The following is a 24,639-nucleotide window of genomic DNA, read 5'->3' on the forward strand; positions in this document are numbered from 1 at the left end:
AGAGGATCTCAATCTGACAGAGACTATCACAATTACTGGGCCATCTACTGGACTGAGAAAAGGTTTCTTAATTAGTGGCACTCCCTAAATGATCATAACTATAAGTTGGAGGTGTTATGTTCTATTCATCCCACAAATAACGCCATTTCCACTCCAAGAATCAACACTCATCACTACACCACGTATATGAATTAGAAAGCTGGTGTAGGAAGGATTTTTTGTTCACTAAAATTTGTCCATGATGATTTAGCCCAGCACCAAGTTCACAAAAAACTTCTAAATGTAACTCCTTTCTCGTTGCTAGAAGACAACTTACCACGTAATGCTTAATTACAAAAGAATCATAAATACGGATCTAAGTGTTTACTCTTAAGGACATTTACGAAATAATAATAGTAATTTTTACTTACAAGGAGAATCAAGTGTTTTTCATGTAAACCAATCAAGTAGGTTAGAAATGAATGCCGAAAAATAATTGAAAAGTAATAAAAATAAAGAGATTAATAATTTAGAAGTGCATCAATGATTTCATGTCCCATTTGAATAGGAGCACAAAGAAAAAAAATTTAGAAGTGTGAACTTAATTCCTTTTGGATAATGGTAATTTTTTTTTAGGGAAAATTTATGCTTCATTAAAGTAATTCAATTTCTTGAAAATCTTATGGAGAAGACATTATTATGTTTAGGGTCACAAACATGAAGCCAATTTTACAGTAGTTAGAATTTTCTTTAATAGAGTATCTCCATCCTCTTTTTTTTCTTTGAGAGAGAATTTAGTCAATAATTCTTCTTCGAGGACATTGCACTTTCCATTAATGGAGACAGTAATATCTTGTTCAATTCAATCATGAATCACAAAACTCTAAGAAAGCTCCAAGAATCTCTATTTTACTTTAGTAAGGTCGGCTACCACGTTAGACTTAATTCTTTTAAGACACAAAACAAGTCCTAATTTCAATTTGATGTTTCTTTGTGAACTTTGAAGTAGAGATAGTAAATTAAGTGACTAATAAACAAAGATTTCTCACAAAACTTTCCTAAACATTTTTTAGCTTAGTTTTCCCCAATGCTGGTCATCTTTTTAATTTGAAATTTCTTGTAGCGATGATTGATGTCATTATCTATCTTCCTTAATAATCTACTGATCAACACCTATAGAAAAAAAAAAGAAAAGTAAAAGTGAGACCAATAATTCTATAAAACAGAAGATGTTCGGGTCCATTATTATTTGAATAAAAGAAAATAAGAACTAAATAAAGACTTGGAAGAATACAAAGTCCTTGGTGCAATTTTTTTGGAATAATAAAATAAAATTAATTGAGAAGTGAATCAATAATTCCATGTTGCACTAGCAAAAGTTGTGGGGGTTGGGATTATTGCATTTAGAAAAGGAAAATGCTGCGTAGATTTGATAGAATTAAAAATCAAAAGTTGTGGAATACAAGAGGCGTTTCAGGTCAAGGGTCTTCCACTTTCAACTAACCCAACAACGTAAGAAGAATATATTTGCTGATTAGAGTCATAAAAGGGTCCCTAAATTTAATTAAAATCTATGTCAGTGCTTGGTCATGTCATGTCGGCACTACTATTACATCATTCGTGAGATGCCACATCACCATTGCCATATCATCAGATTCAATGCCACATCAACACAACGAAACACCATATCAAATAGATAATAGAAAATTTTTAACACATTGGACTGAAATTGTCAATTTTAGACAGTACAAAGACTTAATATTTACAAATTATTGTACAGGAATTAAATCCACCATTTTGATAAAGTATAGGGACTAATAACATAGTTTGACCTATTTGATTTTAACGGTGCAAAATTTGTTGGTGCTGGTTTTATTGTCTGCAATGATGATGGAGATGTTATCTTAGCCGATGCTAATCATCAAATCTATGGTTCCAGTGTAGGGGAGGCGGAGCTCATGGCCCTGGCATGGTTCCTGTTATGTTGCGTCTCAAAAAATGTTAAGAGTCCATCATGTGTTGACAGATTGTCTAAATGTGGTTAATTGGGTATTTACCAACAGAGTAAGTGGTGGATTAGGGAACATTATAGAGGACTGCATTGAATTAATTAAAAGTGCTAATGGCCAGATTTCTTATTGTGCAAGAGAGAAGAACCAAGCAGCCCATCAAATCGCGCAAGAAGCTAAGCAAATACAGAAGAACCCACAGAAGAACTACCCTTGCCTTGAGTTCCTTGGTCTGTGTTTTGAACCCACAGAAGAACCTGCAGTGTTTCATGTCTTCCATTTTTTGCTGAAAGCATATGGCTGAGAATATAATGTTCAAAGAAATTAAATTCACATTAATTGGTCTATTTGTTTCCTAGCAGGCTGCATTAGGTAAGATCCCCTTGGTGGTCAACAAAGTATAGCGGGATGAAAGTTATTGGAAAAGAGTTTATATGAAAACAAGAATCTAATCAGCCATAAAATTAATAAAAACTCTGTTCCTAAAATTAAAAATAAAAAAATTGGGAGATACTATTAGAATTCCGTGTTCCACTAGTTTTTATTTGATTTCAACAATGTAAATATATTTTCTCTGCTTTTTTAATTCATGAACGATTATTCATACTTCATCCACGAGCTCATGTCCTCTAACCATTGAATATATTTTTTATAAAAAAAATGAACTAAAAAAGGAAAACAATTCAAAATCAATTTCTTTTACATATTACCTATTTGTGGAAATCTTTGAAGTTAAGTAACAATTGGATGGAAACAACGTAAAGCAATGACTCAATGTGAATGAAGACTATTTAAAACTAAAAAATCAACTACAAAGGAAATCACTGTTTCTCTACATAAAGTTGGCTGACAACCAATTAACCAAGTAAATGCCCTTTTTTTATTTCACTATCATGTATATATATATATATATGGGTGAGATTAGGCTACTACTTGACAAAGTGTGAAATGAAATCAATTTGATTATTAATAATGATGTTGTTCATCTGCCAAGCTTTCGATTTGCATGGAAGTTGTGAAATGAAAGGATCTCTAACAATGTTTTGGATTATAGCTGGAAAACAATAAATAAAACAAACATTCTCAATGTATGGAAGTAGCTTTCTCAATGGGACGACGTCGAGCCAAGTTGCTAATATATTTCCAAATGTCCTACCCCTACTCTTATTAATAACCAATTCATTATTAATCACCAAGTTGCCAATATATTTCCATTGTTCCTAATTTAAATATTATTGTTCCAAATTTCCTATTCCTAGTCTCGTCGTATTGTAGCTGGTTATTATCAAAGAAAAGAGAATAATATTTGTTTATTAATTAGTTGGGAAACTCACAAGTCACATGGGACGTCTTTGAATCAAGTTGCCAATATTTTTTCCTTTTCCCTATACCTGCTCTTATTACTTTGTCGTCATAGAGTTTCCATTTGAGCATCTTCTGCTATCATCTCTACTATCCCAAGAGTTTGTTTGTTTTGTGCCTTGCTCTTCTTTTAACTCAACAAAAGCTACTCTTCCATTTTATTTTCCTTCACTTTCGTACTTTTCTTTTAACTCAAAGAACAAAAGCATCTCTGTTGTTTAACTCTGCAAAGTCATGTAAATAGTTCCATCTTGGCCATTCTCGGAGGTCTTTGAGCAGTGGCTTCAATTCTAATCTTTAGCCCTTTACTTAATTAACCCAAACTGTTAAGGGAACCTAAATACAAAGGTTCTTTCATATTGTGAATGGAGAAGACTTTCGAGATACTGTTTTGGGATTTACTATTTGCTACATTTGGGTGCTAACCTCATCTTCCTACATTGTTGTAAAATCTCTTCTACTCTTTATCTTAGTGGATGTAAACAATTAAGTTGAACTACGTTAATTCTTGTGTATTTGATTATGTTGGATCCTTTGCTTGCTAGTTATCATCAAATTTGGTTTTTTTTTTTATATTTTATAGTCTTTACTAGGTTTTTTCTTTTTTTTTCAATTGGAGGAGGGGATTTGAACCCTTCTCTTTAGACAAGAGATCATTTTTTATATTTTATAGTCTTTACTAGGTTTTTTCTTTTTTTTCAATTGGAGGAGGGGATTTGAACCCTTCTCTTTAGACAAGAGATCATGCAACAACCAATGAGCCAAATGCTTAACTGCTTATAGTTTTGACTAAGTTATTTGTCAAAGGTAAAACTATTAGGTGGAACCTATTTTCATATTTTAGCTAACAAATATTTTAAAATAACTTATTAAATTTACTATATTAAATAATATTTTCAATCAATATATTGAAAATCTTATATTGAAATAGTATCTTGACAGGTATTTTTAAGACAATAGTTAATAAAATATATTATTTATTTATTTATTTGGAAGATAAAACTCTAATTGTTTTTTTTTAAGGAATTCTAATTGTTAGTATTTCAACCTTGACTCAATCCAAAACTTTGGCACTTTCACTCATTGTTTGCCACTACCTAGATTTCCAAGTCTAAGATTAATTATGAACACACACCTTTGCAATTTGCATTGCACATTCCTACCAAAATTTAATTAGTTTATATATAAACTAAAATGATCCATTTCGTTATTTAGAATATTTTACATATATATATATATTTAATTTATCAAAAACTTATTTTATTTTATTCAAACATGCTTTTATTTTTTATTTTTAAAAATAAAAGTAAATAGTAAAAGTAACAAGCAAATAGAGTCTTATAAATTCGTTTATAACTAAGAAGATATAAAAATCAATCTAGCTGTAGTTGTTGATTATTGGTGATCAATAAAAATTCCGTTCCCAGCAGAAAAAGGACAAATTTCTTTGGGAATTAAGTTTAAAATTCAATTTCTTGGACTCTTTTGAAAATCAACATTGGTCAGTAGCCTTTGTCTGTTTGTTTCTTGACTGAGAAATCAATTCATGATTAACTCAAGAGAAGGCGCAAAATGCTGTTAGTTTCCAGCTATTTCGATGTTATCATTTACAAAGAGAAGTTCAACATCATATTCTATATGATAAAATTCCTTCGGCAACAAGAACTTTGTACTTTCCATTTGCCCCTCCTGTTTCATGGCCTGTTTTACGTGGATACCTATGCTATAATTAATAATTTCTTACCAATCCAAACTTGATTCAATCTGATTTGATTTAAAAAACTCAACTACTTAAAATCATGTAAACTTCAAATTATCTGGATATACTTCTAACTCGAATGATCCAAAAAAATTAACTCGAAAAGAAATGTATTTTTTGTCCCAACATCAATTTTCATATTTAATATAGTATATCATATTTAAGATTATTGGATTAATTAACAACCCTGATCACAATTGATAACTAGTCTCGTCGTATTGTAGCTGGTTATAATCAAAGAAAAGAGAATAATATTGGTTTATTAATTAGTGGGGAAATCTTTGAGCCAAGTTGCGAATGTATTTCCATTTACTCTTGTTACTTTGTCGTCATAGAGTTTCCATTTGAGCATCTTCTTCTATCATTGCTACTATCCCAAGAGTTTGTTTGATTTCTGCCTTGCTCTTCTTTTAACTCAACAAAGCCTACGTTTCCATTTTTTTTTCCTTCATTTTCCCACTTTTCTTTTAACTCAAAGAACAAAAGCATCTCTTTTGTTCAACTCTGCAAAAAAAAAAAAAAAAAGTTGATCTCTTAAATTACTTTTGTTTGATCCTTGTTTGCTACTTTTCTTTTTCTTAATTTTGGTTTCCCGATCTCTGGAGTTGGTGAAGTAATTCCATCCCAATTGAGGTAAGCTTCAATATAACATATTATATTCTCCATATTTAATTTTTTTATGTGCTCAATTTCTCTTATCATTTATGAATTTGACTTCTCATTTTCTAAGTTGGCAAATAAAATTAATTGATTTGTAGTACTTAATTTACTTCTTTACATCTTAACCCTATGAATATTTAGTAATATACTATGTGTAGCATTTTAGTGTGAAATAGTTTTAATATTATGACTTTTAAATATGTAAAAATATATCAATAAACCTACGCTGAAATTTCATTCTAAATTTTTTAATTTATTTTAAATATTCATATTTTTTCTATTTTTACCAACATTTATGGATATTTTGGGAACGCATTTTATAGAATGATGATATTATGTTTTTACTTTAATATAAAAATATATTTTTAATTAATATGCACTACTTTAGCGATAAGAATTTCTACATCTGCAGCATTTTCAATTTCCAAGTTGGTTGGTCATCCACATTTTCATAAAGGTAATTGTTTAATTTATGAAAATATGAAATATAAACATGTTATATTTATATCTCCAAAGTTAAAATGTGGATGAGAAGGGTCATCCACATTTTCAAGGTTAATCTCAGTTGTGGTACTTGCAAATATTTTGTAATTGTTTTTTTTCTCTGTAAAACTTTTTACTCATTAAAATTAAAATCAAACAAATTTTTATTTTATGAAAGTTTCAAGTGATTTTTAATTAAAATATATAACATGTTTTAATAATTTAAGATTTTGAAGTTTGAGATATAAATATTACTTATTAAAAAAAATTTATACAGAAATATGGAAAAGGCGAAGTTAGTAGTTTCCTAAGGCAAAAGATTTGAGCTCTCGTCTTCCACTAAAAATTTGAAATTGAATAAGAAAAAGTATTTATATTTATGTACTAATTGTATATTGTTTTTAAAATAAATATTTAAAAATATTAATAATGAATTAGAGAAATATCATGCAGGCAAAATCAAATAAAAATATAAATTATTGCAATGGTAGCCCATTTTTGGTTCTTCAATTTTTGGCCTTGATCTTTTGAAAAAACATATTCCAGTTGATAGATTTCCAAGTCTAAGATTAACTATGAACACACCTTTGCAATTTGCATTGCACATTCCTACCAAAAATATTAAAAAATATTCTTAATATTTTTTTACTTAATATTAAAAAATATTAAAAGTTAAGTGAGAAATAAATGACAAAAAAGTGAAATGATAATTAATTAAAAAAGAGAAAATGACTAGGGTAAAAATAAATGAATAAATGGTAAAATTATATTAAAACTAAAGAGATCTATTTCATTATTTAGAATATTATATATATACATTTAATTTATCAAAAACTTATTTTGATTTATTAAAACATGCTTATCAGGTGAAGTCCACTAAGTCTTTCACTACCGCGTCAGTTTGCTTACATTTCCCTGTTATCTGCTTTAGATTCATTTCAACCAAGTTGTAGATCCATGGCGGAATCAATTTTATACGGGGCGCTCAGTAACATCTTTTCCAAGTTGATGTGGCTTGCTGGGCATGAGATTGGCTTGATTTTCTGCCAGAAAAGCGAACTGGATAAGCTTCAAAAGACTCTCGACATCGTAAAAGCCGTCATTCTTGATGCTGAGGAGAAGCAGGCGAGCGACCTTGTCGTGAAAAACTGGATAAGTCGACTGGAAGATGTCGTCTCTGATGCAGAGGACTTACTGGACGAATTCGACTATGAGATCCTACGCCAGAAGGTGCGTCCTCGGGGACAGGTACGCAAGATCTTTCGATCCTTCAGGATGGGTCCTAGAGTTAAGGAGATTAAAGAGAGGCTGGACGTGGTGGCAAGAGAGATTAAAACGTTTGATTTTAATGTGAGAGTTGTAGAACTGAATAAGAAACCTAAGAATACTGACAGAGAGACTGCCTCAAAGGTGAGATCGGAATTAGTAATAGGGAGAGAGGAAGATAAAGAGCACATTATAGAATTGTTGAAGGAGCAGAATCATGGTGACAGCATCTTCAATATTATTGCCATTGTTGGGTTTGGAGGTTTAGGAAAGACCTCGCTTGCCCGGTTGGTGTATAACGATGCAGAAGTAGCAGATTCCTTCGAAAGGACGTGGGTGTGTGTTTCTGAAGAATTTAATGTTCTTATAATTTTCAAAAAAATTTTGAAGTGTCTAGGAGAACACAAAGTGGATGACTGGAATCTAGATGAAGTACAAAATGGAATTGAACAAAAGTTAGAAGGGAAGAGATATTTACTTGTGTTGGATGATGTGTGGAATGAAGACATTTTACAGTGGAATGAATTTTCACAGTATATGGTATTTGGTGCTCCTGAAAGTAAAATTATTGTGACAACTCGTAGCATCAAAGTTGCAGCTACTATGGGGGTGCACAGTCCTTACCTTTTAAAAGGTCTCAATGAGGAACAATCTCAGGATTTGTTTGAGAAAGTGGCATTTGAAGGACGTCAAATCGATCCAAAGCTTGGACAAATTGGAAACGTTGTTGCACAAAAATGCAAAGGAGTTCCTCTTTCTATTAAATGTTTAGGAGGTTTGATGAGACAAAAGCCTGATGAAAAATACTGGTTGTTTGTCCAAGAAAATGAATTTTGGAATAATGATGATGTTTTGTCGGTGTTAAAATTGAGTTATATTCAGCTACCAAGTAATTTAAAGCAATGTTTTGCTTTTTGTTCGCTTTTCTCAAAAGACTCTAGGATATATAAAGATGAGTTGATTCATTTTTGGCGAGCACAAGGTTACATTCAATTAGAGAATAAAAATGAGAATATACAAGATATTAGTGATGAATACTTTAATGATTTGCTGTCAAGATCATTTTTTCAAGAGGAGGAGAAAGATGCATATGGGAATATCATCTATTGTAAAATGCATGATCTTATTCATGATCTTGCATTATCAGTTGCTGGTCGATATTTTCATTGGATGAAAGATGAAAAAGAAGAAATTTCAAAAGGAGTCCGTCATGTGTCATTAGAAAAATATTCTAAAGAAGTTGTTTTGACTGGATCAGAAACAAAAGTGATAAGGACTATGTTTTTCCGAGCAGACATTTTCACGGACTTATTTATTCGAAATGTAACTTTTTCGAGCTTCAATTGTTTACGTATGTTGAATTTAAGTTGGATGAACATTAATATTTTACCAGATTCAATTGGTAAATTGAAGCATTTGAGATACCTTGATCTTTCTAGTAATCAAAGGATGAAAGTGCTCCCAGATGCAATAGTCAAATTGCACCATTTGCAAACTCTATTACTCAATGCTTGCAGCAGTCTGGAAAAGTTACCAAGGGATATACGCCAATTGATTAGTTTGGAATATCTCAATATTAATTCTTGCAACCGACTAAAGTACTTGCCAAAAGGGTTAGGGGAATTGACTTCCTTACAAAGATTGGACAGATTTGTTGTGAACTGTGTTGAAGACAATTTATCAACTGCAGCCACGTTGAATGAGTTGAGTAACCTAGACCTTGGAAATAGCTTCAAAATTGAACACTTAGAAAAGGTGAGGAATGTGGAATTAGAATGTAAGGAGGCAAATTTAAAGAAAAAGAAACGGCTTCAGTCTTTGCATTTATCTTGGGAATCTTTCTCTCCAACAACAGTGGCTAGTGAAAAGGATGAGTCATTGTTAAATATTCTTGGGCCACACCCGAATTTGAAAGGGCTGGAGCTATCCGGTTATGGAGGAGCAAGGTTTTCAAGTTGGCTATCTTCATTGACTAATTTAGTCAAACTTAATATATACAGATTTTGGAATTGTCGAGACCTGCCACCCTTGGATCATTTTTCATCTCTCAAGTCTCTCTTTCTTTACGGTTCCAATGCTTTAAAACACCTGCCACCCTTGGATCATCTTTCATCTCTAGGGTCTCTTTCTCTTTCGCGGTTAGATGCTTTAGAATACGTGGCAGATTCTTTTTCCTTGCCTTGCTCGACTTCAAGAGAACCATTCTTCCCGTCCCTTAAGAAACTTTTGATCCATGACTGTCCCAATCTCAAAGGATGGTGGAAGACAAAGAATGAGAACCAACGATCAATCGCTGAGCTGCCTTGCTTTCCTTGCCTTTCCGAGTTAGATATCCTCAGGTGTCCAAACTTAGCCTCCATGCCGCTGTTTCCATCTCTCGATCAAGATTTGATGTTGCATGATACTAGCATAAGGCCTTTACAACAAACATTGAAGATGATGAAGATGACCGAGGCTAGCATGACATTAGAAGAAGCATCATCTTCATCGGGGAGCGCTTGTCATTCATATTCTTCAACTACCCTTCCTCTCTCCCATTTGAAGAGTCTGATGCTTACAGACATTAAGGATTTAGAAGTTCTGCTAGAAGAGTTTCTACAAAATCTCACTTCTCTTACGTCCTTATGGTTGAGCGACTGCCCTATATTGGAATCGCTATTGCCGCAAAAGATGAGCTGCCTCACCTCTTTACAAGTTTTGTGTGTTAAAAATTGCCATAATCTGAGGGCTTTTCCGGATTGGATACTCAATCTCACTTCCCTTAAAACACTTGAAATTTGGGGGTGCATTGAATTACAGTACATGCCAGAAGGGACGCATCAGCTTACCTCTTTAAATAAATTGTCCGTAGGCAATTGCCCTAATATGAGGGCTTTACCTGACTGGATACTCAATCTCACTTCCCTTAAAACACTTGAAATTTGGGAGTGCCTTGAATTACAGTACATGCCAGAAGGGACGCCTCGGCTTACATCTTTAGAAGAATTAATTGTTTACTGCCATAATTTGAGGGCTTTGCCAGACTGGATACTCAATCTCACTTCCCTCAAAGACCTTTATATATGCGAGTGCCTTCAATCACCGTACTTGCAAGAAGGGATGCAAAGCCTCACCTCTTTAGAACGATTGATAGTTCATCATTGCCCTAATCTGAGTTCTTCCACATATTCTCTCAAAGCACTTCTAATTTGGGGGTGCCCTAATTTAAGCTTCGGGAGATCGAGGCGTCTGTTTTCCACTTTAGAAGAATTGAATGTTCAAAATTGCCCTAATCTGGAGGATTTGCTGAATCGCATTGCTAAGATGATCACTTCCCTCAAAACACTTAAGATTTGTAAGTGCCTTGAATTACAAGACTTGCCACAAAGGATGGATGGCCTTACCTCTTTACAAGTATTGTCAATCAGTGAATGTCCTCGGTTGTCAAAAAGATGTGAAAAGGATACCGGAGTCCTGTGGCCTCGCATTGCTCGCATCCCATCTATTATAGTCGATGGGCGACAGATTCAATGATGATCATACCGTATAGGTAATCACATTTTTCTTCACCTCTATTTATATTTTCTCCCTTTACTTGATAATCTTTTTTTTTCCCCCTGGATTTGGATGATTCTTAATTTGTTGCATGCATGTAATCCAAGTCAACTATGAAAAATTGGATTTAATCCATTCTCTGCTACTTCTTTCTAAGTGGACTAACAATATTGATTTCTTTTTTCTTTTCTTACTTTGAATTTTTTTTGTTAAGTTAAATATTACTAATATGAAATGTAACCAAAACTTGATGTCAAAACTCTGCCAGTATGCCATGGCAATTGGGAACTTTTTCCTTGTTTCAATCTCTCATTCTTCAATTATAATCCTAAATTTGAAGCATTTAGGATCTCACTAGCTCTTGATGGAACCCTTGTGCAGATAGCATATTTATAGTCAAAGCATTAAATCTTATACTCTTATATAGACAAATTTAAAAAAATTATAGCAGTATGAATGTACTCAGTTAGCAAATTATTCTGATTTTTCACTTTTTTTTATATCTAAATGTCTCTTTTCACCTATTTCAATGATGTTAATCTGTGTTTGGAGGATATTGTTTAGGTTGACCAAAAGTTTGGGTTTTTTGTAAAAGGTTGTCAAAAGCTTTTTGTGCAGTGTTGATGTAATTGTTCAGTTATCTTATCAGTAGAGTTAGAATGCCAAAGAGAGTATTTAACTGATTAGATCATAGACTTTTGATCTGACAATATTAATAAAATCAAAACTTTTCCAAAAAAAAAAACCATAAGCATAAAATGGGGTTACGGACATATTATTGTCAGTTGTTTCACTTCCCCTGTTTTTATGCATTGATCAATGCAAAATCATCTCTTATACAATGAGGCAACCTTGGATGTTTGTGTCATATCTTTACTGAAGCAAAACCAAAATTTAATGTGAACACTGGTGAAATAAGCTGAGATTTTATAGGCACTTGCTTTTGTAAGGAATATGTTAACATTATTTCTTTCTTTTTTTCTTCGTGTTTATAATGGGATGATGACATTTTTTCATTGTGTGAAGCAGGAAGATTGCATCTTGCTAATTTCCTTCCAAAGTAGACTATTGTTGAATTGAAACCAAGAGAAATTTCTATTGGTAAAATTTACCACTTATTTGGTTTGTTTTACCAATTTCATTTACTTTCTATAAGGAATCCATTAACACCCAACTTCTTACTTCTTTCTGCATGTCTTTATTGAGATTATGGACTTTTTCTGATAGATTGAGAGAGTACGAATTGATTTCAACTTGCCAATGCCATTGTGAAGAAGAGTACTACAATCCATGGATTGGAAGCTTTTCTCTCAACAGTGTCATCACTATCTATGTTACAGTTTGATGGCAATTCTATGTGAGAGTTAAATTTTACTTTTGAGTATTTGAATTCAATAAAGGCTAGCTCATGAAAATAATTTAACAGTTTGACCTTTGGTGTCTTTTTAGATGACAACAATTGCACAGCATGCAACTCCTTCACCTTTTCTTCCCAAAAAGTGAGACTTGGTCTAATGATCTTGAATTTAAGGTAAATTAGCTTATCACTTATTGCTCTATAGAATTTACTGTGCATAGAATGTTGATTATTTTTTCACTGCTATATCGTTATAAGATTTTCATTTTCCATAGAAAAATAAGAGGTCTCATGACTTGCTCACCAACTCCCTTTCAAGGCATTCTTGAAATGCAGGTATATTCTCAAAGCATATCTATTGCAAAAGTGATAACTATATATTATAGTTTCTTTAGTTTTTGTTCTTGATTTTTTGCATATCTTGTTCTTCAACGCTTGGTTATAACAATGAATTTTTAGACTAGTTATCTGTGAATGAAGGCAAACAACACTTGCCAAGTAGTGGCTTGAGTGACTGGGAGAATAGTTTGGAGCTGAGCTGGTTGGAAAACCCCTTAGCTTCTTTTAAAATCAATTTCAATAGTTCCATATTGGCCATTCTTGGAGGTCTTTAAACTATGGCTTCAATTCTAGTCTGTGGGCCTCTACTCAATTAACCCAAACTATTAAGGGGACCTAATTACAAATGTTCTTTCCAATGTTTATGAAGAAGACTTTTGGGATACTGTTCTGGGATTTGCTATTTGCTACATTTGGGTGCTGCAAAGTGTCAAAGAATTGTCAATCAAAGAATGTCCACAGTTGTCAGAAAGATGTAAAAAGGAGACAGAAATCCAGTGTGGCCTCACATTGCTCTCATCCTGACTATTTATATTGATGGCCAACAGTTCAATGATGATCATTCAATATAGGTAATCATATTTTTCTTCACCTCTGTTTATATTTTCTCCCTTTATCTGATAATTCCTTCTTTTTTTTTATTTTTCTTCTTGGATTTGAATGATTCATACTTTGTTTTATACATGTAATCCAAGTTGGTACACTGATTCGCCTATAATTTGTACAGATAGCATACTTGTTGTGAAAGCATTAAATTTTATACTCTTGTACAGATAAACGTACTTAAGTTACCTAATTATTCTGATTTTTTATTTTGTTATATCAATTCCTAACTTCTATGGTTTAACAAAAGTATAAAATGGAGTTATGGACAGATTATTGTCAGTTGTTTCAATTCCCCTGTTTTTATTCATTGATTAATGCAAAATATCTCTTATACAATGAGGCAACATTGGATGTTTGTGTCGTATATTTTCAGAAGCAAAACCAAAATTAAATGGAAAAGGATCGCAAGACAGATTACTTCTATCACAGAGATTCTAAGTAATTGAAACATTGGTGAAATAAGCTGAGATGTGAGAGTGAGTATCCCTGAAAATTTACAGCTACAAGTTTGTTAGAGGGCCTATCTCCAGTCAAGACTCCTGAGCTGGAAGCTAGTAATAAGAGAAACTAATGTGAATGTCTGCTTGTACATTTCCTGCTGTCTTTGTCGCGATGAGGAGATATTGCTATAGGTAATGTTTCTGCCTCTTCTACTTGATGTAGGCACTTGCTATTGTAAAGAATATATTAACATCAGTTCTTTCTTTTTTGTTTGTGTTTATAATGGGATGATGACATTTTTTCATTGTTTGAAGCAGGACGATTTCATCTTGCTAATTTCCTTCCAGAGCAGACAGTTGTTGAATTCAAACCAAGAGAAATATCTATTGGTATAATTTACCACTTATTCAGTTTGTCTTACTAATTTCATTTGCTTTCTATAAGGAATCCATTAACACCTAACTTCATACTTCTTTTTGCATGTCTTTATTGGGATTATGGACTTTTCTTGATAGTTTGAGAAAGAACATACAGATTTCAACTTGCCAATGCCATTGTGAAGTATAGTTAAATTTTACTCTCAACAGCATCATCACTATCTATGTGAGAGTTAAATTTTGCTTTGAGTATTTAAATTCAATAAAGGCTAACAGATGAAAATAATTCAACAGCTTGACCTCTAGTTTCCTCTTTAGGTAACAAAGACTACACAACATGCAACTCTTTCACCTTCTCTTATCAAGAAGTGAGCCTTGATCTAACGATCTTGAATTCAAGGTTAATTGGCTTTTCATTTACTGCTATATTATATATGAGGAATGTGCCATGTATAGAACCCTCAATATTTTTGCATTGCTCTAACATTTAAGATTTTCATTTTCCATATTAAAAGAAGAGATGCCAATGACTTGCCCGCCAACTCCCTTTCAGCCATTTTTTAAATGCAGGTATTCTCAAAGCATTATCTATTGCATACATGATTCTATATGTTGAAGTTTCTTTAGTTTTTGTTCATATTTTTTGGCATATCTTTATCCTCAATGTTTCTTTATAACAATGGTTTTTTTGACTAGTTAGCTGTGAATGGAGTCAACCAATGCTTGCTAAGTAGTGGCTTGAGTGGTTGGGAGAAGTGCCTGGAGAGCTAAGCTGGTTGGAAAACCCCTTTGCTTCTTTCAAAATCAATGTGAATGGTTCTATCTTGGCCATTCTTGGAGGTGTTTGAGCATTGGCTTCAATTCTATTCTTTAGGCATTTACTTATTTAACCCAAACTGTTAAAGAAGACTTAAATACAAAGGTTCTTTCATAATGTACATATGGAGAAGACTTTTGGGGGGTCTAAGTCTGAAAGACATCAAGAATTTAGAAGTTCTGCCAGAAGAGTTCCTACTGCCATACTGCCATACTGCCTTAAATTAGAATTGCTACTGCCTTAAAAGCATTGTCCTTAGGCAATTATCTTGATCTGAGGGCTTTGCCAGACTGGATACTCAATCTCACTTCCCCTAAAACACTTGAAATTTAGAAGTGCCTTGAATTACAGTACATGCCAGAAGGGATGCCTCGGCTTACATCTGTACAAGAATTTTATGTTTACTACCATAATTTAAGGCTTTGCCAGACTGGATACTCAATCTCAGTTCCCTCAAAGACCTTTATATATGTGAGTGCCTTTATTCACCGTACTTGCAAGAAGGGATGCATAGCCTCACCTCTTTAGAACGATTGATGGTTGAATATTACCCTAATCTGATTTCTTCCACATATTCTCTCAAAGCACTTCTAATTCGGGGGTGCTCTGATTTAAGCTTCTAGAGAACGAGGCATGGCTTTTCCACTTTAGAAGAATTGAATGTTCAAAATTGCCCTAATCTGAAGGATTTACTGAATCGCATGCCTTACAAGATCACTTCCCTCAAAACACTTAAGATTTGTAAGTGCCCTAAATTACAAGACTTGCCAGAAAGGATGGATGGCCTTACCTCTTTACAAGTATTGTCAATCAGTGAATGTCCCCAGTTGTCAGAAAGATGTGCAAAGAAGACCGAAATCTTGTGGCCTCGCATTGCCCGCATCCGTTCTATTACAATTGATGGGTGACAGATTCAATGATGATCATACAATATAGGTAACCACATGTTTCTTCACCTCTATTTATATTTTCTCCCTTTACTTGATAATTCTTCTTGTTTTCTTGCTGGATTTGGATGATACGTAATTCGTTGTATGCATGGAATCCAAGTTGACTATGCAAAAGTGGATTTAATCCATTCTCTGCTACTTCTTTCTAAGTGGACTAACAATATTGATTTCTTTTTTCCTTTCTTACTTTGAATTTTATTTTTGTTCAGTTAAATATTACTAATATGAAATGTGACCAAAACTTGATATCCAAACTCTGCCAGTATTTCACTGCAATAGTGAACTTTTGCCTCGTTTCAATCTCTCATTCTCTAATTGTAATCCTAAATTTGAAGCATTCAGGATCTCACTAGCTCTTGATGGAACCCTTGTGTAGATAGCATGTTTATAGCAAAGCATTAAAATTTTCCATTTTAATAGTATTAAAAGGGACGCATCAGCTTATCTCTTTAGAAGTATTGTTCATAGAGAACTGTCCTAATTTGAGGGCTTTGCCAGACTGGATACTCAATCTCACTTCCCTTACAAAACTTCAAATTCAGAAGTGCCTTGAATTACAATACACGCCAGAAGGGACGCATCAGCTTACCTCTTTAAAAGAATTGTCCATAAACAATTGCCCTAATCTGAGGGCTTTGTTTGACTGGATGCTCAATCTCACTTCTCTTTAAACACTTCGAATTTGGGAGTGCTTTCAATTACATTAGATGCCAGAAGCGACATCTCGGCTTACATCTTTAGAAGAATTATATGTTTATTGCCATAATTTGAGGGCTTTGCCAGACTAAATACTCAATCTCACTTCCTTCAAAGACCTTTATATATGCGAGTACCTTCAATCACCGTACTTGCAAGAAGGGATGCAAAGCCTCACCTCTTTAGAACGATTGATGGTTCAATATTGTCCTAAGCTGAGTTCTTCCACACATTCTCTCAAAGCACGTCTAATTCGGGGGTGCCCTAATTTAAGCACCTGGGGAATGAGGCATTGCTTCACCACTTTAGAAGTATTGGATGTTCAAAATTGCCCTAGTTTGGGGAAATTGCTATATCCCATAGCTGACATGATCACTTCTTTCAAAACACTTAAGATTTGTAAGTGCCCTGAATTACAAGACTTGCCAGAAAAGATGGATGGTCTTGCCTCGTTACAAGTATTGTCAATCAATGAATGTCCCCAGTTGTCAAAAAGATGTGAAAAGGAGACTGGAATCCTGTGGCCTCGCATTGCTTGCATCCCTTCTATTATAATTGATGGGCGACAGATTCAATGGTGATCATACAATATTTATATAGGTAACCATATTTTTCTTCACTTCTATTTATATTTTCTCCCTTTACTAGATAATTCTTTTTGTTTCTTGCTGGATTTGGATGATACGTAATTTGTTGTATGCATGTAATCCAAGTCGACTATGCACAAGTGGATTTAATCCAGACTCTGCTACTTCTTTCTAAGTGGACTAATAATATTGATTTCTTTTTTCTTTTCTTACTTTGAATTTTATTTTTGTTAAGTTAAATATTACTAATATGAAATGTGACCAAAACTTGATGTCAAAACTTTGCTAGTGTTTCATTGCAATTGGGAACTTTTTCCTTGTTTCAATCTCTCATTCTTCAATTATAATCCTAAGAATTAGGATCTCACTAGCTCTAGCTGGAACCCTTGTGCAGAAAGCATATTTATAGTCAAAGCATTAAATTTTGTACTCTTATATAGACGAATTTAAAAAAATTACAGCAGTATGAATGTACTCAAGTTATCAAATTATTTTGATTTTTCACTTTGTTATATCTAAATGTCTCTTTTCATCTTTTTCAATGATGTTAATCTGTGTTTGGAGGATAATTGTTTAGGATGACCAAAAGTTTGGGTTTTCTGTAAAAGGTTGTCAAAAGCTTTTTGTGCAATGTTGATGTAATTGTTCAGTTATCTTATCAGAAGAGTTAGAATGCCAAAAAGATTCTTTAACTGTTTAGATCATAGACTTTTGATCTGATAATATCAATAAAATAAAATGTTTTCAAAAAACAAAAAACAAAAACATAACCATAAAATGGAGTTATGGACTGATTATTGTCAGTTGTTTCCTTTCCCCTGTCTTTATGCATTGATCAATGCAAAATCATCTCTTATACAATGAGGCAACATTGGATGTTTGTGTCATATCTTCCAGAAGCAAAACCAAAATTTAATTTGAAACACTAGTGGAATAAGCTGAGATTTTATAGGCACTTGCTTTTGTAAGGAATATGTGAACATTATTTCTTTCTTTTTTTCCATGTGTTTATGACAGGACGATGACATGTTTTCATTGTTTGAAGCAGGATGATTTCATCTTGCTAATTTCCTTCCAGAGCAAACAGTTGTTAAATTGAAACCAAGAGAATTTCTATTGGTAAAATTTACCACTTATTCGGTTTGTCTTACCAATGTCATATGCTTTCTATAAGGAATCTATTAACACCTAACTTCATACTTCTTTTTGCATGTCTTTATTAGGATTATGGACTTTTTCTGATAGTTTGAGAGAGAACATACGGATTTCAACATGCCGATGCCATTGTGAAGTAGAGTACTAGAATCGGTGGATCGGAGGCTTTACTCTCAACAGTCTCATCACTATCTATGTTACAGTTTGATGGCAATTCTATGTGAGAGTTAAATTTTGCTTTGAGTGTTCAAATTCAATAAAGACTAGCTGATGAAAATAATTGAACAGCTTGACCTTTGGTTTCTTTTTAAGTAAAATGACTGCATAACATGCAACTCTTTCACCTTCTTTTCTCAAGAAGTGAGCCTTGGTCTAGTGATCTTGAATTCAAGGTTAATTGGCTTTTCATTTATTGCTATGTTATATATGAGGAATGTGCTTTGTATAGAATCCTCAATATTTTTGCATTGTTCTAACATTTAAGATTTTTCTTTTCCATAGAAAAAGAAAAGATGCCAATGACTTGCCTGCCAACTCCCTTCCGGCCATTTATGAAATGCAGGTATTCTCAAAGCATTGTCTATTGCATACATGATTCTATAGGTTAAAGTTTCTTTAGTTTTTGTTCTTACTTTTTTGCATATCTTTATCCTCAATGCTTCTTCATAACAATGGGTTTTTTGACTAGTTAGCTATGAATGGAGTCAACCAACAATTGCTAAGTAGTGGCTCGAGTGATTGGGAGAACTGCCTGGAGAGCTGAGCTGGTTGGAAAACCCCTTTGCTTCTTTCAAAATCAATGTCAAAGTTCCATCTTGGCCATTCTTGGAGGTCTTTGAGCAGTGGCTTCAATTCTAGTCTTTAGGCCTTTACTTAATTAACCCAAACTGTCAAGGAGACCTAACCACAAAGGTTCTTTCATAATGTAGATGTGGAAAAGACTTTTAGGATACTATTATGGGATTTAATATTTGCTACGTTTGGGTGCTGCAACTATTGTAACCTCCTGCATCATAGTAAAATCTCTTTTACCTTCGACCGTGGATGTAGGTTATTAAGCCGAACCACGTAATTTCTCATGTGTTTTATTATTTTAATTTGTTTACTTGTTATTTATCATCAAATTCGATTGGTTTCGCATCTATATTTTTTACTATATTATTCATCAAAGGTATTGCTTTTTTGACAAGATAATATTAAAGAGTTGTCTTAAAATCTCGTCAATCCACCCGCAATGAATATAGATTAAGATAAATCATGCAAATTTTTTATATTTTTATTTTACGCGATTGTTTATTTTTTTATTTACCATCAAATTTGGGTTGCATTGTTTCAGTATTTATATTTTTCACTACAACATTGTAAAAGGTATTGGTTTATCCCAAAATGTATTAAGTGAAACTTTCATAAATGTTTCAATTATAATTGATTAAGAAAAGTTATAAATTTGAAGTTTCTCATTTCCAAAATGAATTAATTTTTCGATAAATGTCACTAAAACTTTGTAATTGGTATTATTTAAAAATATTTCCTACCTAAAATTTGCCATTAATTATAAATATTTTGTTTTAATAAAACATGAAAAGTAAATAATACTCAATCATACTCTATATTATATAACTCGAGATAAGCCAATAAATATTTTGTTTTAATAAAACATGAAAAGTAAATAATACTCAATCATACTCTATATTATATAACTCGACATAAGCCAAGGATCCATAAATATAATTTTATATAAACAGTAATTTATTAGCACAGCAATAAAAACATATAGAAACAGTAATTCATCCCTTCAAGCAAGGATCTCCCTTTCTTTCAAAATTTTTATGGATCTAAGCATTTGATAGAAAAAGAAAAAGCTAGCTGTATTTGGATGTACTGGAAAATGAAAACCATTACCTACTGCAGCCTTGCTATGATTTTATTTCTATTCATATCAAAATGTATCTGCTGCCTTGATCTTCTGAATGGTAGCAAAATGAGTTTTAAAGCCTTTGGCTAGGACATCATCATCATTGCCAGTGGCAAAAACAGTGGATGGAATAGAAACAGTTCCAACATTTGCACTGCCAAAGGCAGAAACAGCCATGGCAGGTTGATCAGAGCTAGGATTGTGTTGGTAACGAACCAGTCCTTTCGGAAACAAAACTAGAAATAAACTGAGAAATCCCTTTATTGTTAGTGTCGCTCTGCCAAAATTAGAAATAATCACAGTTAAAGGTGCTTCTAAACTAGAGCAACTATTTGGGGTTGGAGAGAAATAAGACTGAAGATCCATGAAATGTCTGGTCCCTTGTCTTGTGCTTACGTCCTCGCAAGTCCCATCCTTTGCCATAACACTTCGTGGAAAGCCAACCAGCATCCTTAACAGAGCATTAGAAAGAGAATTATTCAAAACACTTCTTCCATGAGAATACTGTCTCTATTAATGGTGGTGAATGCCTTGCTATCCAACTACTATAAAGTAAAAGTAGTGGACTAATGGAGATGGAGATTCCATAATAAAGTGTGTTATCTCCAGATTTTCCATTTTATAATTTTTTTGAGCTTAGCACACGGGCAAAGGAGGAGATTAAAGAGACGAGGAGGTAATGTTTCCTCCCCTTCTTGTCGTAGGCACTTGCTTTTGTAAGGAATATATTAACATCATCTCTTTCTTTTTTCTACGTGTTTGTAACGGTATGATGACATTTTTTTCATTGTTTGAAGGAGGACGATTTGATCTTTCTAATTTCCTTCCATGTCAGAACAGTTGTTGAATCGAAACCAAAAAGAAATTTCTATTGTAAAATCTATCACTTCTTCAGTTTGCCTCTCCAATTTCATTTGCTTTTTATGGGGAAACCATTAACGCCCAACATCGTACTTCTTTTTGCATGTGTTTTATTGGGATTACGGACTTTTTCTGATAGTTTGAGAGAGTACGTGCGGATTTCAACTTGCCAATGCCATTGTGGATAAGAGTACTAGAATCGATGGATTGGAAGCTTTACTCTCTAGAGTGTCATCACTATCTATGTTGTAGTAAGATGGTAATTCTATGTGAGAGTTAAATTTTGCTTTGAGTATTTGAATTCAATAAAGTCTAGCATGCTAATCTTTCACCTTTTCTTCCCAAGAAGTGAGCCTTAGTCTATCGATCTCGAATTCATGGTAAATTGTCTTTCCCATTTTTTTCCTAAGCAATTGCCTTTCCATTTGTTGCCCCCTATTATATATGAGGAATTTCCTATGTATAGAATCTTCAAAATTATTTCATTGCTCTAACATTTAAGATTTCATTTTCCATAGAAAAAGAAGAGGTGCCAATAACTTGCTCCCCAACTCCCTCTTGGGCCATTCTAGAAATGCGGCTTCTCAAAGCATATCTATTGCATACATGATGAATATAGATTTATAGTGTCTTTAGTTTTTGTTCTTAATGTTTTGCATATCTTTTTCCTCAATGCTTCCTTATAACAATGGTTTTTTTGACTAGTTATCTGTGAATGGAGGCAAACAATACTTTCTAAGAAGTGGCTCGAGTCATTGGGAGAAGTGCCTGGAGTTGAGCTAGTAGGAAAACCACTTTGCTTCTTTCAAAATCATGTCAATGGTTCCATCTTGGCCATTCTTGGAGTCCTTTGGGCAGTGGTTTCAATTCTAGTCTTTAGTCTTTTACTTAATTAACCCAAACTGTTAAGGGGACCTAAATACAAAGGTTCTTTCATAATGTACATGGAGAAGACTTTTGGCATACTGTTCTAGGATTTACTGTTTGCCACATATGGGTGCTGCAACTACTACAACCTCATCTTCCTACATCTTAATAAAATCTCTTCTACTCTTTATCTCCATGGAGGTAAGCAACTAACTCGAATCGCGTAAGTTCTTGTGTATTTGATTATGTTGGATCGTTTGTTTGCTAGTTATCATCAAATTTGGTTTTCTTTGATATTTTATAATTTTTACTAAGTTATTTGTCAAAAGTATAACTTTTAGGTAGAACCTATTTTCATATTTCAGCCAACAAATATTCTAAAATAACCTATCAAATTTACCATATTAAATAATATTTTCAATCAATATAAATCTTATATTGAAATAGTATCTTGACAAGTATTTTTAAAACAATAGTTAATTAAAATATATTATTTATTTATTTATTTGGAAGATAAAATTCTAATTGTTAGTATTTCAATCTTAATTCAATCCAAAACTTTGGCACCTTCACTCATTGTTTTCTAGTAGCTAGATTTCCAAGTCTAAGATTAAATATGAGCACACACCTTTGCAATTTGCATTGCACATTCCTACCAAAAGTTAATTAGTTTATGTATAAACTAAAATGATCCAATTCGTTATTTAGAATATTATACGTAGACACCCTATTTTGTCTGAGGTGCCTCACCAAAATAAGAAAATAATAATAAAAAATTAAAAAAGAAAAAGATAATGAGAAAGATAAAGGAAAAATAATAATATTAATTTTTTCTTTGAAAACAAAAAAAAATGAAAATAATAAGATTAAGATTCTAATCCAACAATTTTCAAATTTTGATTTTTCTTTTAAAAGGGGAATGAAATCCTAATCCAAAAATGGGTATAAATACCCATTCATAAATAATAGTAATAACAAAAATAATAAAAATAATAATAAGATGAAATAAATAAAAAGTATAAGTAAAATAATTAAATTCTCCGATGATGAAATTTTGAGAAGATTATAAGTAATAATTTCAAGAAAATTTCCAGGTAAGGGATTTTTCTCAAATTCTGCCATAAGTATTATAGTATTCGAGAAATATTTCAATATCAAAATATTTTATTTGTTTTAAAATAATAAAATAAAATGATCAAAATATAAAAAAATTAAGGAAAATAAGATTGGATACCAAATTTAAAGATTATTTATCAAGGTTAAAAAGGATAATACATGATTAAATAACTACCATGTAGTGGGAGTTGTGAGGGTACTAACACCTTCCTCACATGTAACTGTAGTTCCGCATCTGACGTGTTTCGTAAATTGGGACTTATTTTTTAAAATGAGTCTAAGTCAAGTTTAAGACCTCATTAAAAAGTATAGATTCATCTAGATGACCAATTACATTTAAACAAAAATAAAAAAGATTGGTGATGACTCCTCTTCCATGTGGAACGGTTGAGTTTATAAACTCATATGTTATGACATTATATACATTTTTTTAATTTATCAAAAACTTATTTTGTTTTATTCAAACACGCTTTTTTTAAAAAAAATAGAAAAAGTTACAAGCAAATAGAGTCTTATAAATTCGTTTATGACTAAGAAGATATAAAAATCAATCTAGCTATATATGTTAATTGATTATTGTTCAATACCTACTTGGTGATCACTAAAAGTTCCGTTCCCAGTAGAAAAAGGACAAATTTCCTTGGGAATTAAGTTCAAATTCCAATTTCTTGGACCCTTTAGAAAATCAATATTGGTCAGTAGCCTTTGTCTATATGTTTCTTGACTGAGAAATCAATTCATGATTAGCAGAAAGTAGGGAAATTCCCTATGTGTTTTTAGCTCAAGAGAAGGCACAAATTGCTGTTAGTTTCCAGCTATTTCGATGTTATCATTTACAAAGAGAAGTTCAACATCATATTCTATATGATAAAATTCCATCGGCAACAAGAACATTGTACTTTCCATTAGCCCCTCCTGTTTCATGGCCTGTTTTACGTGGATAACTATGCTATAATTAAGAATTTCTCACTAATCCAAACTTGATTCAATCTGATTTGATTTAAAAAACTCGACTACTTAAAATGGTGTAGACTTGAAATTATCTGAATATACTTCTAACTCGAATGATTCCAAAAAAATTAACTCGAAAGAAATGTATTTTTTTCCCTAACATCATTTTTCATATTTAATATAGTATATCATATTTAAGGTTATTGGATTAATTAACAACCCTGATCACAATTGGTGACTAGTCTCATCGTATTATAGCTGGTTATAATCAAAGAAAAGAGAAATATATTTGTTTATTAATTAGTAGGGAAATCTTTGAGCCAAGTTGCGAATGTATTTCCATTTATCCTATACCTACTCGCATTAATTTCTCGTCATAGAGTTTCCACTTAAGCATCTTCTTCTATCATCTCTATTATCCCAAGAGTTTGTTTGATTTCTGCCTTGCTCTTCTTTTAACTCAACAAAGCCTACTCTTCCATTTTATTTTCCTTCGTTTTCCCACTTTTCTTTTAACTCAAAGAACAAAAGCATCTCTTTCATTTAACTCTG

The 24,639-nt window shown here is 32.6% G+C and overlaps 2 protein-coding genes across 4 annotated transcripts; both read left to right on the forward strand.

Annotated features, from left to right (window-relative positions):
- Positions 1-7,209: 7,209 nt before the first annotated feature.
- LOC108662708 (putative disease resistance protein RGA1) lies at positions 7,210-9,601 on the forward strand. The gene is made up of 2 exons (XM_088808245.1): positions 7,210-9,472; positions 9,519-9,601. Exons 1-2 carry the CDS (start codon positions 7,210-7,212, stop codon positions 9,599-9,601), a joined length of 2,346 nt encoding a protein of 781 aa, XP_088664371.1.
- A 159-nt stretch (positions 9,602-9,760) lies between these two features.
- On the forward strand, positions 9,761-19,449 carry LOC148761435 (uncharacterized). Of its 3 annotated transcripts, XM_088807887.1 has the most exons (14): positions 9,761-11,047; positions 12,082-12,153; positions 12,280-12,409; positions 12,502-12,583; positions 12,685-12,745; positions 13,122-13,320; positions 13,728-13,986; positions 14,113-14,184; positions 14,311-14,398; positions 14,491-14,572; positions 14,688-14,742; positions 14,869-17,235; positions 18,271-18,341; positions 18,446-18,596. In XM_088807887.1, exon 1 carries the CDS (start codon positions 9,877-9,879, stop codon positions 11,029-11,031), a length of 1,155 nt encoding a protein of 384 aa, XP_088664013.1. In that variant the 5' UTR covers positions 9,761-9,876; the 3' UTR covers positions 11,032-11,047; positions 12,082-12,153; positions 12,280-12,409; positions 12,502-12,583; positions 12,685-12,745; positions 13,122-13,320; positions 13,728-13,986; positions 14,113-14,184; positions 14,311-14,398; positions 14,491-14,572; positions 14,688-14,742; positions 14,869-17,235; positions 18,271-18,341; positions 18,446-18,596. The 3 variants fall into 3 exon arrangements, 1 of the variants encoding a protein (XP_088664013.1); XR_016027351.1 differs by lacking the exons at positions 9,761-11,047; positions 12,082-12,153; positions 12,280-12,409; ... (1 more) ...; positions 12,685-12,745; positions 13,122-13,320 and adding exons at positions 18,879-18,939; positions 19,070-19,449 and having other exon boundaries at positions 13,619-13,986; positions 18,446-18,597; XR_016027352.1 differs by lacking the exons at positions 9,761-11,047; positions 12,082-12,153; positions 12,280-12,409; ... (5 more) ...; positions 14,311-14,398; positions 14,491-14,572 and adding exons at positions 18,879-18,939; positions 19,070-19,449 and having other exon boundaries at positions 14,581-14,742; positions 14,873-17,235; positions 18,446-18,597.
- The last annotated feature ends 5,190 nt before the right edge of the window (positions 19,450-24,639 follow it).

Source organism: Theobroma cacao, chromosome 7 (assembly GCF_053813885.1).
Source record: "Theobroma cacao isolate CCN51 chromosome 7, ASM5381388v1, whole genome shotgun sequence".
Lineage (NCBI taxonomy): Eukaryota > Viridiplantae > Streptophyta > Magnoliopsida > Malvales > Malvaceae > Theobroma > Theobroma cacao.

Bases quoted from the DNA above. Each gene is read 5' to 3' on its own strand.
- LOC148761435 (XM_088807887.1), top strand. From the start codon at position 9,877: ATGCCGCTGTTTCCATCTCTCGATCAAGATTTGATGTTGCATGATACT.
- LOC108662708 (XM_088808245.1), top strand. From the start codon at position 7,210: ATGGCGGAATCAATTTTATACGGGGCGCTCAGTAACATCTTTTCCAAG. The intron at 9,473-9,518 runs GTTGGCTATCTT...TAATATATACAG, and splicing joins TGGAGGAGCAAGGTTTTCAA to ATTTTGGAATTGTCGAGACC.